The following is a 17,608-nucleotide window of genomic DNA, read 5'->3' as shown; positions in this document are numbered from 1 at the left end:
CTCAGAGGGCATTTTATTTCTTCATTTTTTTATGGCTGTATTGTTCCATTGTTTACAATATGCGTTATTGCTCGTTACCTCTTTCTCCTGTTGACTCCTAATTGGACCCATGACCACCACTTGCATCACACCCTGCCAGCCACCATCCATACATCAACCCCATGGAGAGCAAAACTAAGAGAAACAGCTGAAGAATTGCTCTGGAAGTAGCATTTAGAGTCATAGAGCCTTGGAGATGTACAGCATGGAAACAAACCCTTCGGTCTAACCTGTCCACGCTGACCAGATATCCCAACCCAATCTAGTTCCACCTGCCAGCACCCAAGCCCATATCCCTCCAAACCCTTCCTATTCATATACCCATCCAAATGCCTCTTAAATATTGTAATTGTACCAGCCTCCACCACATCCTCTGGCAGCTCATTCCATACACGTACCACCCTCTGCGTGAAAAATCTTTCCCCTCTCACCTTAAACCTATGCCCTCTAGTTCTGGACTTCCCAATCCCAGGAAAAAGATTTTGTCTATTTTCCTATTCATGCCCCTCATAATTTGTATAACTCAGCCTCCGATGCTCCAGGGAAAACAGCCCCAGCCTGTTCAAGCTCTCCCTATAGCTCAAATCCTCCAATCCTGGCAACATTCTTGTAAATCTTTTCTGAACCTTTCAAGTTTCACAATATTTTTCTAGTAGGAAGGTGACCAGAATTGCACGCAATATTCCAACAGTGGCCTAACCAATGTCCTGTACAGCCGCAACATGACCTCCCAACTCCTGTACTCAATACTCTGACCAATAAACAAAAGCATACCAAACGCCTTCTTCACTATCCTATCTACCTGTGACTCCACTTTCAAGGAGCTATGAACCTGCACTCCAAGGTGTCTTTGTTCAGCAACACTCCCTAGGACCTTACCATTAAGCGTATAAGTCCTGCTAAGATTTGCTTTCTCAAAATGCAGCACCTCGCATTTATCTGAATTAAACTCCATCTGCCACTTCTCAGCCCATTGGCCCATCTGATCCAGATCCTGTTGCAATCTGAGGTAACCCTCTTCGCTGTCCACAACACCTCCAACTTTGGTGTCATCTGCAAACTTACGAATTGTACCTCATATGGTCGCATCCAAATCATTTATGACAAAATGACAAAAAGTAGAGGACCCAGCACTGATTCTTGTGGCACTCCACTGGTAACAAGCCTCCAGTCTGAAAAACAACCCTCCCCCACCACTACCCTCTGTCTTCTACCTTTGAGTCAGTTCTGTATCCAAATGGCTAGTTCTCCCTGTATTCCATGAGATCTAACCTTGCTAATCAGTCTCCCATGGGGAACCTTGTCGAACGCCTTACTGAAGTACATATAGATCACATCTACTGCTTCTGCCCTCATCAATCCTCTTTGTTACTTCTTCAAAAAACTCAATCAAGTTTGTGAGACATGATTTCCCACGCACAAAGCCATGTTGACTATCCCTAATCAGTCCTTGCCTTTCCAAATACATGTACATCCTGTCCCTCAGGATTCCCTCCAACAACTTGCCCACCACTGAGGTCAGGCTCACCAGTCTATAGTTCCTTGGCTTGTCCTTACCACCTTTCTTAAACAGTGGCACCACGTTAGCTAACCTCCAGTTTTTCAGCACCTCACCTGTGACTAACGATGATAGAACTATTTCAGTAAGAGGCCCAGTAATCACCTCCCTAGCTTCCCACAGAGTTCTCAGGTACACGTGATCAGGTCCTGGGGATTTATTTCAAGACATTTCAAGACATCTAGCACTTCCTCCTGTGTAATATGGACATTTTTCAAGATGTCACCATCTATTTCCCTGTATTCTAAATCTTCCATATCATTTTCCACAGTAAATACTGATGCAAAAACTTTCATTTAGTATCTCCCTCATTTTCTGTGGCTCCACACAAAGGCCACCTTGCTGATCTTTGAGGGGCCCTATTCTCTCCCTAGTAACCCTTTTGTCTTTAATATATTTATAAAAACCCTTTGGATTCTGCTTAATTCTATTTACCAATGCCCCTTTTTTGCCCTCCTGATTTCCCTCTTATTTCCTTTATACTCTTCTAAGGATTCACTTGATCTATCCTGTCAATACCTGACATATGCTTCCTTCATTTTCTTAACCAAACCCTCCATTTCTTTAGTCATTCAGCATCCCCTATACGTACCAGCCTTCCCTTTCACCCTGACAGGAATATACTTTCACTGGATTCTTGTTATCTCATTTCTGAACGCTTCCCATTTTCCAATCATCCCTTTACCTGCGAACATCTGCCTTCAGTCAGCTTTCGAAAGTTCTTGCCTAATACCATCAATATTGGCCTTTCTCCAATTTAGAACTTCAACTTTTAGATCTGGTCTACCCTTTTCAATCACAATTTTAAAACAAATAGAATTATGGTCACTGGCCCCAAAGTGCTCCTCCATTGACACCTCAGTCACCTGCCCTGCCTTATTTCCCAAGAGTAGGTCAAGTTTTGCACCTTCTCTAGTAGGTACATTGAATCAGAAAATTGTCTTGTATACACTTAAGAAATTCCTCTCCATCTAAACCTTTAACATTATGGCAGTCCCAGTCGATATTTAGAAAGTTAAAATCCCCTACCATAATTATCCTATTATTCTTACAGATAGCTGAGATAGAACATAGAACAGTACAGCACAGAACAGGCCCTTCAGCCCACGATGTTGTGCCGATCACTGATTCTCATGTATGCACCCTCAAATTTCTGTGACCATATGCATGTCCAGTAGTGTCTTAAATGTCCCCAATGACCTTGCTTCCACAACTGCTGCTGGCAACGCATTCCATGCTCTCACAACTCTCTGTGTAAAGAACCCGCCTCTGACATCCCCTCTATACTTTCCTCCAACCAGCTTAAAACTATGACCCCTCGTGTTAGTCATTTCTGCCCTAGGAAATAGTCGATAGCCAGAGACTATCTATATCTCTCATTATCTTGTATACCTCAATTATGATCCCCTCTCCTCCTCCTTTTCTCCAATGAAAAAAGTCCGAGCTCAGTCAACCTCTCTTCATAAGATAAGCCCTCCAGTCCAGGCAGCATCCTGGTAAACCTCCTCTGAACCCTCTCCAAGGCATCCACATCTTTCCTATAATAGGGCGACCAGAACTGGACACAGTATTCCAAGTGCGGTCTAACCAAAGTTTTACAGAGCTGCAACAAGATCTCATGACTCTTAAACTCAATCCCCCTGTTAATGCAAGCCAAAACAACATATGCTTTCTTAACAACCCTGTCCGCTTGGGTGACCATTTTAAGGGATTATGTACCTGCACACCAAAATCCCTCTGTTCCTCCACACTGCCAAGAATCCTCTCCTTAATCCTGTACTCAGCTTTCAAATTTGACCTTCCAAAATGCAACACCTCGCATTTATCCAGGTTGAACTCCATCTGCCACCTCTCAGCCCATCTCTGCATCCTGTCAATGTCCCGCTGCAACCTACAACAGCCCTCTATACTGTCAACAACACCTCCAACCTTTGTGTCGTCTGCAAACTTGCTGACCCATCCTTCAATCCCCTCATCCAAGTCATTAATAAAAATTACAAACAGTAGAGGCCCAAGGAGAGAGCCCTGTGGAACACCACTCACCACAGACTTCCAGGCAGAATATTTTCCTTCTACTACCACTTGCTGTCTTCTGTTGGCCAGCCAATTCTGTATCCAGACAGCTAAGTTCCCCTGTATCCCATTCCTCCTGACCTTCTGAATGAGCCTACCATGGGGAACCTTATCAAATGCCTTGCTGAAGTCCGTATACACCACATCCACAGCTCGACCCTCATCAACCTTTCCAGTCACATCCTCAAAGAACTCAATAAGGTTTGTGAGGCATGATCTGCCCCTCACAAAGCCGTGTTGACTGCATTTAATAGGCCATGCTCTTCCAGATGGTCATAAATCCTATCCCTCAGAATCCTTTCTAACACCTTGCAGACGACAGACGTGAGACTTACTGGTCTGTAATTGCTGGGGATTTCCCTATTTCCTTTCTTGAAGAGAGGAATTACATTTGCCTCTCTCCAGTCCTCAGGTACGACTCCAGTGGAGAGTGAGGATGCAAAGATCTTCGCAAGTGGCGAAGCAATTAGATTTCTCGTTTCCCAAAGCAGCCGAGGAAAAATCAGGTCCAGGCCTGGCGACTTGTCAATCTTAATGTTTGACAAAATTTTCAGCACATCAGCTTCCTCTATCTCTATCCATTCCAGCATACACACCTGCTCTTCAAAGGTTTCATTCACTACAAAGTTTGTTTCTTTCGTAAAGACAGAAGCAAAAAACTCATTTAGGGTTTCCCCTACCTCCTCAGACCCTACTCTTTCTTTGACCATTCTCTTATTCCTCACATAAGTGTAAAATGCCTTAGTGTTCTCCCTAATCCGTTCTGCCAAGCCTTTCTCATGCCCCGTCCTGGCTCTCCTCAGACCATTTTTGAGATCCTTCCTCGCCTGCCTGTAATCCTCTAGAGCTGAGCAAGACCCTAGCTTCCTCCACCTTATGTCAGCTACCTTCTTCCTTTTGACGAGAAGCTCCACCGCTCTTGTCATCCAAGGCTCCTTTATCTTACCCCTTCTTGCCTGTCTCAGAGGGACATATTTATTCATCACTCGCAACAACTGTTCCTTAAACAGTCTCCACATGTCTATTGTGCCTTTACCATGGAACAATTGCTCCCAGTCCATGCTTCCTAACTCATGTCTAATCGCATCATAGTTTCCTCTTCCCCAATTAAATATCCTCCCATTTTGCCTAATCCTCTCCTTCTCCATAGCTATGTAGAATGAGAGGCAGTTGTGGTCACTATCACCAAAATGCTGTCCCACCACAAGATCTGATACCTGCCCCGGCTCGCTTCCGAGCACTAAGTCTAGAATGGCCTCTCCCCTCGTCGGCCTGTCAACGTACTGAGTTAGGAAACCCTCCTGATCACACCTTACAAAAACAGCTGCATTCAAACCTTCTGCTAGAAGGAGGTTCCAATCAATATTGGGAAAGTTAAAGTCCCCCATTACAACAACCCTACTATGTCCACACTTTTCCAAATTCTGCTGACCTATGCTTTCTTCCATCTCCCTGCTGCTATTGGGGGGCCTGTAGTAAACCCTTAACGAGGTGACTGTTCTCTTGCTGTTCCTAATTTCCACCCATACTGACTCGCTAGGCAGATCTTCCTCGACAATGGAAGCTTCTGTAGCTGTGATACCCTCTCTGATTAGTAGTGCTACACCCCCTCCTCTTTTTTCCCCCCTCTCTATTTTTTTTAAATGCTCTAAACCCTGGAACATCCAGCAGCCATTCCTGCCCCTGAGAAACCCATGTCTCTGTTTTGGCCACAACATCATAGCACCAGGTACTGATCCATGCTCTAAGATCTCCTTACAAGTTTGCTTCTCAATTTCTCTCTGACTGTTAGGGGGTCTGTAATACCCAATAAGGTGATCATCCCTTTCTTATTTCTCAGTTCCACCCAAATAACTTCCCTGGATGTATTTCCGGGAATATCCTCCCTCAGCACAGTTGTAATGCTATCCCTTATCAAAAATGCCACTCCCCCTCTTCTCTTGCCTCCCTTTCTATCTTTCCTGCAGCATTTGTATCCTGAAACATTAAGCTGCCAGTCCTGCCCACCCCTGAGCCATGTTTCTGTAATTGTTATGATATCCCAGTCCCATGTTCCTAACCATGCCCTGAGTTCATCTGCCTTCCCTGTTAGGCACCTTGCATTGAAATAAATGCAGTTTAATTTATTAGTCCTACCTTGTCCCTGCCTGCCCTGACTGTTTGATTCACTTCTGTTCTCAACTGTACCAGTCTCAGATTGATCTCTTTCCACACTATCTCCCTGGGTCCCACTCCCCCACCACATAGTTTAAATCCTCCCAAGCAGTTCCAGCAAATCTCCCTGCCAGTATATTAGTCCCCTTCCAATTTAGGTGCAATCCGTCCTTCTTGTACATGTCACTTCTACCCCAAAAGAGATTCCAATGATCCAAAAATGTGAATCCTTCTCCCATACACCAGCTCCTCAGCCATGCATTCATCTACTCTATCCTCCTATTCCTGTCCTCACTTGTCGTAACACTGGGAGTAGTCCAGATATTACTACCCTTGAGGACCTCCTTTTTAAATTTCTGCCTAACTCTCTGTAATCTCCCTTCAGAATCTGAACCTTTCCCCTTCCTATGTCGTTGGGTTCCAATGTGGACAATGACCTCTTGCTGGCCCCACTCCCTCATGAGAACATTCTGCACTCTCTCTGAGACGTCCTTGATCCTGGCACCAGGGAAACAACACACTATTCTGCTTTTTCTCTGCTGGCCACAGAAATGTCTGTACCTCTGACTACAGAATCCCCTAACACAATTGATCTCTTGGAAGTCGACGTACCCCTCGTTGCATTAGAGCCAGTCTCAATACCAGAAACTTGGCTGTTCGTGCTATGTTCCCCTGAGAATCCATCATTTTCCAAAACTGCATACCTGTTTGAAATGGGTATATCCACAAAAGACTCCTGCACTAGCTGCCGACCTCTCTTACCCTTCCTGGAGTTAACCCATCTATGTGACTGTATCTGAGACTTCCCCCCTTCTATAACTGCTATCCATCACATACTGTTGCTGTTGCAAATTCCTCATTGCTTCTATCTGTCTCTCCACTCGATCTGATAAGATTCACATCCAGCAGTATTTATGGCAGATATAATCCGCAGTAACCCTTAAACTTTCTTTAAACTCCCACATCTGACAAGAAGTACATATCACTGCAAAGGCCATTTTTGCTCCTTCACAATCTACAGCCCCAGAAAATAACACCATCTTATTCCTCTACAAACACTGCCCAGGTTAAATTAATAGCTATGGCTTATATTTTAAGTTTAATCAAGAGACTTATCTCCAAAAACATACAATCAAGAAAGAACCCACTGTACTCACTAATACGGCCTTTCTCTTGGACAGACTTAAAACAACAATTAACTTATCTGATTCTGTGTTGTGAACTTCCCCCAAACCGGTTCCTCCAAGATTAGTTGTGAAATTCACTGTTTGTTAATTTTCCAGATGCACTTCGATGTCCAGCGACACATGAATTCAAAAACAGCAAAGGCAGCAACTGTGCAGGTTCTCTCTCTCTCTCCTCCACTGTCCTCTTATTTTCTTAGAGCTTATTCCTCTCTGCTAGTGACCAGTTCATTTTCACTGAGGCATCATCAGCCTTTTAATTCCTCACTCAAAAGGTGAGGAACTAAAGGGTGACCTTGAAAATACAGGAAAATGTCCAGTCAACACACACACACACACACACACACACACACACACACACACACGTAATTGGTATTGGTTTATTGCAAAGAGAGGCATAAACGTAGGGTGATATTTGTTCCTCCTCCTTCTCCCACTTCCCCACCCCCCTTCCTGAGAACAGTTTCTTGGTGGAGACTGGTTTGCTGAGCTGGGATCAGAAATCAACCATGACACCATTTTCTTTGTATGGTCCTGAGTCACACCATGGAATGTATTTGGTACAATATCAATGGGACAGCTTCAACATTTTAAAAAAAAAAATATTTTTCAAAAAAATCTATTACAGAGGACAAGCACATTGTCCTCCATATTTGAGACTTACATTCAGACCTCCTTGAGAACAATGACATGAAAATCCCATTTTTCTGTCAACTATGAAGGCTCCTGAGTAAATTAAGCTTATTCAGGTTTTACTAGATAACCCATAATAGGGCACAAGTTATAGTGCACTCTATGAGGCTATGATAGTGGGAATCAAAAAGTGCTATTTGGGTAGCAGGCAAAACATTGGATGGTAATTATACATAGAACCTTTTGGACCATCAAGCCTTCCCTACCTATTTAATTAACCATGGCATCAAAGGATTTAATCATACGTTCTCAGACTATTCCCAAACCTTTAATAAACCCTCCTCCATGTACATTTTTCATTTATTTCCTTACTTCAGTTAATTCTGCTTTGCCTTTTTGCACAATTATCATTGTTATGATCTAACATGTCAGGAACAGGTATTTTCTGAATTCGCATCCAACTACCTTGAATCAAAATCTTAGATCTAAGGCTGTTTGTTCTTGATTCTTTGACTAGAGGAAAATCATTCACTAGCTGTATTCAATGACCTTAAAGCAATCTCGCTTAAAATTCCCATCCTCAGTGGATATAGTTCAAGATGATTCAATTTCATATTAGAGTCAAGTTGGTCTATTGCAGATATCATCTGAGTGAATTCGCTTTCTCTGAGATTAGTTGATCCTGTAACATTAGACACTCAAAATTGAACACAATTGTTCAAATGAGACATGGTCAGAGTTCTATGTAATTGGAGTAGTACTGAATTATATTGTTGGCTGTATTCAGACCCAGCATAGATATCCCTGACCTGTGTATCAATGTGAATATCAAAACTAAAGGGCAAAGTATCACCAAAATGGAGATAAGACCATTTACACAGCATGAAAGTCATCAATTAATCAAGTTGATTTTTGTTCACTTCCGTAATTGTTATGTTTCAGGTCCCTTTGGATTGCACTCAAATTTGTGCTTCAAAGAATGTTTTTTTAAATTAATAGCCACGACAAGATCATACTTATTAAAAAAAAGTTGTAATTGTTGCAGAATATCTGATTTCTGGACTGATTGAACAGTCTGTCAGTAAATAAAAGGGTATTATTGCATTTAATTTAAATGACTTCATTTCCTCTCAATAAAGAATGTCTTGACTTACTTGGATTCCCAGGTTCCACTCACCAACCAGACTCGTGCATCCTTCAGACACTTGGCTTCAAGTTTCGAAAGGTCAATATATGAAACACAATTTGGAGTTGATTAATTTGAATCTGAAGATGGCGTGTAGCAAAGCAAATTCCAATTATCTTTCACCTATATTATTTAAAACCCATTTAATCCTTTGCATCTGTGTAATAATTGGATGCAAAGTAAAACAACTCTATTGTGCAATTTTTAAACCAATATAGATTTGTACAATGCGTGTAACTTTCCTCCAGAATCCTTCAAACTAAACATTTCTAGTATCTTTTGAAGTATTTTATCTTACAATAGAATGTAACCCAAAAATAAACTTTACAGAATTAACCTTGGTTGATTTATTAAAACAGAACTGTTGTATCATGTTATTCAACAGTGAAAGACTTATCGATTATGCCTGATTCATGCTTTTCAAGTGTAAAATATGGGGTTTAATTATTTCTTAAATGTTCTTTCCATTTTATGAAAACTAGCATCAATTTTGTAATGACAGGTTCCCTGCCATAACAGGAAGCAAATGACAAGATTACAGCTGAGGAGATGATGAATCATTAAGTACCGTGTGTGTTGTTTTCTGCATTATTTGCTTTAATCCATAAACGTGGAAGGAGAATGGAGGATCTGCTGTCAGGTGGATTTTTATGAAACGTTCAAATGCCTGAGTGACATAATTTGTTTCCTCCTGTGACAGGCTGTTTGTGGAATTAATCATGGAAAGCTTGTTAAGTATTCCTTGACTCAAAATCTGAAACATTCAGCCAGCAAGAATTAACAAATTATGAAGTATTAGGGGAGGTTTAATTAATTGAAAATGGTGATACATTTGAAAGGTTATTGCCAAATCCCATTTCTCCTTTATGCACATAACTTTATTTATTCCAAAGTGTAGACTCAGTGTAAGACAACTCACTGGAGTGTTGTTATTTTTAGTTAAAGGAGTAGAAACGTGTCAACTGCTAGAAAGCGGATAACTAAAGATAACCTTGAAGTCAAACCTCTGAAGCAAATCATACCACTCGTTTTGTATATTAGCATCAGGAACATATTCTTTCAAATACAGTTGAAGATAAAAATTGATGGAAATTGAAAACTGAAGGTAGAAACACAATAAGATGAAGACTCAAAATTGGTAGCATATTTTAATCTCCATAAAGACCTTCAACTGAAGTGATTCAAACTTGCAGTTAATAGCTAAATGAGCAACACAATATTTCACTTTATCCTTTTAAAAGATGTGGCATTGCTGGTAATGTCAGCATATGTTGCCCATCCTTAATGCCCTTGAAAAAGCAGTGGTCAGCTACCTCCAGAAACTACTTCAGGTCATCTGGTGTAGGTACACCCACAGTGCTCTTAGGAAATAAATTCCAATATTTCTGAGTCAGAGTACAGCCTGATGGGTTCCTGCAGGTCGTGGTAATCCCATTTATCTGCTGCACTTGTCCTTCTACGTGTAGTGACTGTGGGTTTGGAAGGTACTGTTAACATAATTTATTATATATCCTATGCTACAAACTGCTGCTACTGATGTGTGTCAGTGGTGAAAAGAGTAAATATTGAAGATGTGGGCGAGGTTCTGGTCAAGTGAGTAGCTTTGTCTGCTTGGTGTTGAGCTTCTCAAGTATTGTTGGAACCACACATCCAATTAAGTGGACAGCATTCCAAAACACTACTGATTTGGGGTTTATAGATGTTGAAGAGGCTTTGGAAAGTTTCTAGCCTCAGACCTGCTCTTGTAGCCAGAATATTTATTTGGCTGGTTCAATTTAATGACATGTCAATGGAAGCACCCAGAACATTGATAGTGGGAGATTCATTGATAATAATGCCACAGGTCACAGGTCATGGTTACATTCTCCCTTTTGGAGACTGTCTTTGTCTGGCACTTGTGTGACCTGATTGTTACGTGTTATTTATCAGTCCAAGCCAATGTTTCACAGGTCTTGCTGCATACGCACATGCTGCTTTCATATTTGAGAATGTATTTGAAAACTTGTGCTATAACAAATGACTAAAGACCACTAAACCTTTTCCAAAGGCAACTTATACTTTAAAGCCTAGGAACATTCCTATTATTATTCCACTATAGGACGGCCCAGTCTAGGCTGATGTTTGAGAATAATTGGGCCCCGACTATTCTGAGAATTGGCAGTCCATAAAAGTTGTTTGATGATCCCAGTATTTAACTGACAGCTGAATGCACAAAATAGGAGATGAGATCGGTCAGTGAATCCCTTTCTGCCACTCAGTAGAATCACGACTTACCTTCTACTATATTTTCTTACTTTTAACACAGATACCCATATTTGTAGCAGGACTTCCTTACATTTGTAATTTCGTCAACCATCAGAAAGATCTATTGTTCCACTTGTAGAGAAGGTAGTTAGATTGTTAGTTGTTTGCTGGCTCTGGCGATGAATCTTTATTGAGTGTTGAAATGTATCTTCATTTGAGGACAGATTTCATTAGCTTATCCAATGCATAATTTTATCCTTGCTCTGCTGTTTATCAAACTCTGGAGATGATCTTGGTTATCATTTTCATTTTTGGAATCTATAGAGATTTTAGCTAGCCCCAATTTAAGGATAGTGAGTAAGTCATACTAAAACTGAAAATAGCACAGTATTTTTGTTTTAGAACACTTGTCTGCTGGGTTCATTTTCATCTCAAATAATTGTGCTTCACTAAGTATTTGCATGTTGCTGAATTTTTCAGTGTTTCTACTAAGCAGTTACATTTTTGACAGGGTAACAACTATCTATGCTGCCAGTGGGAAGAAATGAAGTTTAGACTAGTATATGTGTTTAATAAACTATCACATATATTGCAAAAACATTTGGTTTCCATGACATCTCACTTTTATAAATAATTACTTAATCTGCTTTTTACAACTGTTAAAAGTTAAATTCTTACAACCAATTAAAACATTTGTTATGTTTGTTTTCGGTTTTAAATGGTAACCCATCTTGATTCTGGAATCAATCCTGGATATATTTCCATTTAACTGGACAAGGTGGCTTCTCGAAATTCTTATTTTACTTTTTTTCACAAATAACTGAGAGTTTAAACTAAAGAGAGAAAGTATTTTGAAGAGCTATATTTTCTTGCTATTAAGTGTTTTTTAACTGCTGGAGTCTTTGCATGACTACACAAAGTAATAATTACAAAACTAAGCAAATAAATTAATCTTTTAAAGCTGATGCTTGATTTGAACTTAAATCAAAGTAGTGAAATTGAAGCTAAATATTCAGAATCAACAAACCTAATTTCTTGAATAAATTTTCTCTTCGAAGAAAATACAAGCTATGAAATTGAAATTTTCTTACCTGCTTAATATTTGGTTGAATTCAACACAAATGTATTTAGAATAAGTGAAGTTTAATACTTCAAGTTCAGCATAAAAGAACCTCTGAATAAAGAGTTCAATGAATATCATCAAAAGCATTTCATTTTGCATTCATCAGGACAGATGCAAAAAAGTACCAAATTTCAAAAATGGTACCAATATATACAACATGTAAAAAGGTTGGATGCCAAATTAATTCAGTTAGTTAAAACATTCAATATGTGTGGATGTCGGGTAACTGGGGCATTTTAACAACAGGAGAAACCAGTAGGTTAGGAGTTAAAGGCTCTTCAAATGCCATTGTGTATCCAATGGAGTTGTTGATGATCAAGGTATTAATATCTTTAAAGATTTTAAGGAGGGAATTTCTTACTTTGCTAAATTTCAGATGAAAATCTTTTCTGGTGCTTTAAAATATCTGATATGAAATTAATAAGTCAGCTTCTACCTGGTTCTTAGTAGACCAGAGTCCAGCCCCTTACTCTCATGTTACTATCAAATTACTATCCATGGTTGAACTTGTCATGGAAGTGTAGATTATTAACTTATCCAACAGGTGTGCTTTGTATGTCACATTGAAGAAATTCTGTTCCAGCGTTATCTGAGCTAGAAATGCTTGGGCACCAAAGTGGAATTGTTCCTTTCCTTGAAATGAATATCACTTCTGCCTATCCTCCATCTACAAAGCATAAGTCAGGAGTGTGATGGAATACTCATTTACCTGGATGGGTGCAGCTCCAACAACACACAAGTAGTTTGACACCATCCAGGACAAAGCAGTCTGTTGACTAGCCTCACATCCACTTCTTCCACCACCAACACTCAGTCACAGCAATGGGCGCTACAGAAATTCACCAAGGCTCCTTAGACAGCAGCTTCCAAACCCACAACTACTTCCATCTGGAAGGATAAGGGCATCAGATCCATGGGAATGCCATCATTTGCAAATTCCCCCCCCCCCACTTACCATCCTGACTTGATTTTCTCCCTTACAGCATTGTGGTTCTACCTTAAGCAGCAGCTCAAGAAGGCAACTAATCACCAACTTTTCATTGGCAACTAGGGACTGTCTATAAATGTTGGCCTAGCCAGCGATGTCCACATCCCATGAATGAGTTTTTAAAAATTTAGTGAGACAATAACTACACTGCTGCTGTGATTCTTAAATATAGAAACTATGTAACTGCCTGGATAGATTATTCTGATGTTATTCTTGTATAGACAGAATTAGGGAAAGAGAACAGTATGAAGGGGCCACTACCTATTTATTATCATGTGGTAAATGAAGAGTTAAATACTTTTCAATAAAGAACATAATTGCTCAGGCTGTTGGCAGGATTGTTTGAAAAGATTTATTTAACATGGGTTTGTTTCATATAGGGAAACTTGAATTAATTAAGTAGAGTGTCAAACATTAGACACTAAACACTCATTAATTATTCTCTCAGATTCATTCAGCAAATCTACTCTGGCACAAACACTGACAGAGGTCAAATATGGCACTTGTTGCAGGAACTGATCCTGACCTGAAGGCTTCACAATAGATTTGGAATGACAACCTGATGTCATTTTTAATGAATAAACATCTGAAAGGTGACCACGCTTAATTTGAAAAAACAAATACCTGATACCCTGATTAAAGAATTGAAATAGCTTAACAAAAGTCCACAATGTGGTTCCAACAGCAATAGACTACCAGATAATACTTAGCCAGTTAACACTTTCAACAAACTCATGAATATCAATTGAACAGCAATGTTAAATGTCATGTTTCGCTGTCATATCATAATTGCATAAAGACATTTGGTGTTGATATAATTTGACAGTGACACTCAGCATTATAACATTAATAAAAAAACACCTTTAAATAGAAACTAGTTCAGGAACACAGTTAAAGCTCTATGACCATGGATCCAAGCCAATTTTCAATAGTGTAGTACTTCCTCCATATTTGATTTTCAATCTAACTTAAAACTCGATGATTTTGAGTGTATAATTGATTTACTTGTTTTTGTTTTTGGCAGTTTATTTCTAGGAGTTGTTCTTCAAGGCCCCAATCAGTCTATGATAAAGAAGGATCTTCAATGGCATGGGCAGGGTCACAGCTGAATGACACTGTGATGGCATATCTTGTACCCCACTCTACCTTTTCCACGTAATGAAGATTTTCTGAACCAGATGTGAAGAAAGAAACGCGACCTGCAGCATGAAAAGATGCAACAATTAACTCAGATAAAGTCGTAAGACATATGTTTACATTTAAAACCACACTGAAAATACTGCTGCTATCATCATCATTCAAACATCAATATATCCAGAAAATGTCAGGTTTTATTTTACAAAGTACTACTGGAGAATACATGTCACCTTGAACTATTTAACTACAGGTGAAAATATGTTTAACGGTTTGATTGTTTCCTAAGACACATATCCAAAGAAGGCTGAAAATTGAAAATCTCTCAAAGATTACATTCTTTTGACTGTGTTTTAGTTCATGTTAACTAGTGTACGATTGTGTCTGCTTGAACAAAACCACAGCCACATACCAATAACAATACAGAAAAGTTATATCAAATTAAAATGACTAAAATCATTCCAACAGGCCACGCATAGAAAGGACTAGAGTTGCACTGATGCTAAACAATTATATAGAATAAGGACAATAGGTAAGTAACTTGCCCCTCCATTATCTTCAGAGGAAGACAAGGAACTATATTGCTTACCAGTGGTTTGACCACAGAAAACTGCAGTACACATTTAAAATGTGGTAAAATAATGCACCTGTTATAACAAATATTGGTATTTCAATGCAAAGGACTGTTGTGCTACCTACAGACATCATGGGTATTGGAGAATATCAACTCAGCAAGGGGTCAAGTTCGGAAACTTCAACCCTATTGAATACAGTGCTAGCCTTGGTTCAGTGGCAGCACTGAGGCAGAAGGCCGTGGTTCAAACCAAAAGTCACAGTTGGAGACATAATCCGAGATAGCATGCTGGTGAAGTACTAAAGAAACACTGCTCCACTAATGAGATGGTTAACCAACCTTCCCCCACAGTCAGCACATCCTCACCTTCACTTTCCCAGCTAAATGATAAAATATCCCACGCCATGAGTTAAAGAGATGGAGAGTTCTCCAAGTGACCTTGCCAATATTTATTATCCAACAAACATCACTGAAAAAAATCATGAGTACATGGTGATGTACCCTATTTCTGGATGTTGAGCTGTATTGAACACAAATTGGATTCTACCCTTCCCTGCATTAAAGCAGGTACACTCCACTTGTCATTAGTTCCAAAGCATCATGATATTCCTCTCCAATGCACAGTTCAATCTAGTAACTGTCGAGATATCTTCAATGCAAAGTCATTGTAGTTTCATGAACGTGACCTCAGCGTTTTTGTCAGTACATATTATAGAAGTATCAATAGATGAATATAGGAAATTGAATACCACTTTGGGCTGCATTTTGTCATTAAGTGGTTTGAAAGCTTAAACATTGCATTCTGCACCTCACAACAACAGTTTTTTCATATAGCATGCATACACCCTCAAAATGCACTAAGGACTGTGCCTATTTTACAAACAGCTACTTTCTTTTTTCTTCAGTCAGTCATGTTAAGAGCTTGCAGATGATGTTTTATGCCTAATACTTTTAAAGATAACAGAAGATTAGAACAAGAAAAAATAAACTGGCCAGTCCTGGAATTTATAACAATAATCTCACTTCTGATATGAACAATTAACAGAAAACTGGCAGTACAAGTGCTGTTTACTTTAAATAACCTTTGGAATAAGGGATTTTTAAAATTTCAATGAATTTATATTTAACATACTCATATAATTTTTCAAGTTATATCTAGTCTACAATACAGAGATAAAGGCATATTAAATTTTAATAAAAGTTGACACTTTAACAGATATAATATGAATTAATATTAGCAGGACTAGAGTTCAAATCTCCAAAACTCTTGTACATATTTTTAGTCAGTAAAAGAAGGACCGACTTTATAAAGTTACATGAATGTAGACCAAATGCAGGGTTATTCAAAGCACAAAATGGAGTATGAAGCAAAGTTAATGAACAGTGACCTTTGATTCTAGAAGTAAATGTAATCCATAATATAAAACTTCATAATATTATTATGCATTGTGATTGAAACAGGTGTCTCGGCAAGGTACCTGTTCTTGACAAAAAAGTTAATTTGATTTTATTTTGAACAGTTGAACTGCTGAACAGAGAGGCAGCTGCTCAAATGGATCTTCTCCTAATTCTTCAAACTCTTAATTTAATTTTGTTTTGTCATTGGAAATTAGTAACAATCTGAACAATTTTAGTAAAACAGCGAAAGTCTAAACGTATATTTTGGCCCATGTCCTGGATATAACTTTGATATTGAAAGTTAGGAAAAGATCAAACTATTCATCTCCTGTCTTAATTCCATCATGATGGAAAGTCTACACATTATCAACCCTGCTGAGCCTCCATCAAACAGTGTCAATTGCCAGGTTTATGCACTTTATTCTGCAGATTAACGATATACTCCATGCGTTTTGAGAATAAAATACATTCCAGAGTACAAAACAGGCTCAGCGCAGTTTGTTTACTGAGTTGAATATGCAAAAGGTTTTATTGTTACACTGCCACGTTTCTTACTTATTCTTTCAAACTCTGATAGGACAAGGACTGGCTTGGCTTTTTTATTCATTTCATGTTATGTGGAAATGGCACAATGTAGTCTGAGGATACTGGTGTCAACAAATTTAATTTATTTTCCTAAAGTCATTTTAGGAAAACGAGGTGTAAACATTTCTGATGAATAATCTTAACTGCTTTGTGTTACTTCTGTGCTTGTATTGATCATGAGCCCTGAGTAGAATTTACAAGTGTTGTTGAAAAAGGTCTTGAGCAATGTACGCATGAACTATTCATGCTGTTTATCACGTGTAAGTACTTATAGAATGTTGACCTAATACTAGAAAATCATCATAAATGCATACAGCAAAGCAGTCAGTCACCCAATATTCGATGTGCTCTTTATGTCTGATTAAAAGCTGCCTCCATTTCTCATGCATTCTTCAGGCAATGACTATTCCTTTCAGAAAAGATTTTCTTACACCAGATTTCTCCCAGTCAAGACCAAACCATTTCAATTCCTCTGTAAAATATTACCTTTTTTTAAAATCACACTTGTACATATTTGTGAAGAAATGAGCAAGTAAGTAGATCAAATGATCTCCATGTTATCAATTCTTCCACCAAGAGAAGTACATAAAAATTGTCCCTGCTGACAACCAAGAGATGCACAACAATAGAATTTTTCTCACTTCAATTTGTGAAAGTTAAAGTGCTCATGGATTATAAGTTATGGATCTAAAGCTACATTCTACTACTGTTAATGCAAATTGCACAACATCTTTA

At 39.0% G+C, this 17,608-nt stretch overlaps 1 protein-coding gene across 1 annotated transcript in view; it reads right to left on the bottom strand.

Annotated features, from left to right (window-relative positions):
* Positions 1-13,520: 13,520 nt before the first annotated feature.
* The window catches only part of ogfod3 (2-oxoglutarate and iron dependent oxygenase domain containing 3), a 149,686-nt gene continuing 145,598 nt past the window's right edge, over positions 13,521-17,608 (bottom strand). The window contains exon 9 of the mRNA XM_072558436.1: positions 13,521-14,381. Within this exon, the coding sequence (XP_072414537.1) occupies positions 14,245-14,381 (137 nt within the window). The 3' untranslated portion in view covers positions 13,521-14,244. The remainder of the gene's footprint in view (positions 14,382-17,608) is intronic.

The sequence above is a fragment of the Chiloscyllium punctatum genome, chromosome 39, assembly GCF_047496795.1.
Source record: "Chiloscyllium punctatum isolate Juve2018m chromosome 39, sChiPun1.3, whole genome shotgun sequence".
Classification (NCBI taxonomy): Eukaryota; Metazoa; Chordata; class Chondrichthyes; order Orectolobiformes; family Hemiscylliidae; genus Chiloscyllium; species Chiloscyllium punctatum.
This window is presented reverse-complemented; position numbering and strand designations above follow the sequence as displayed.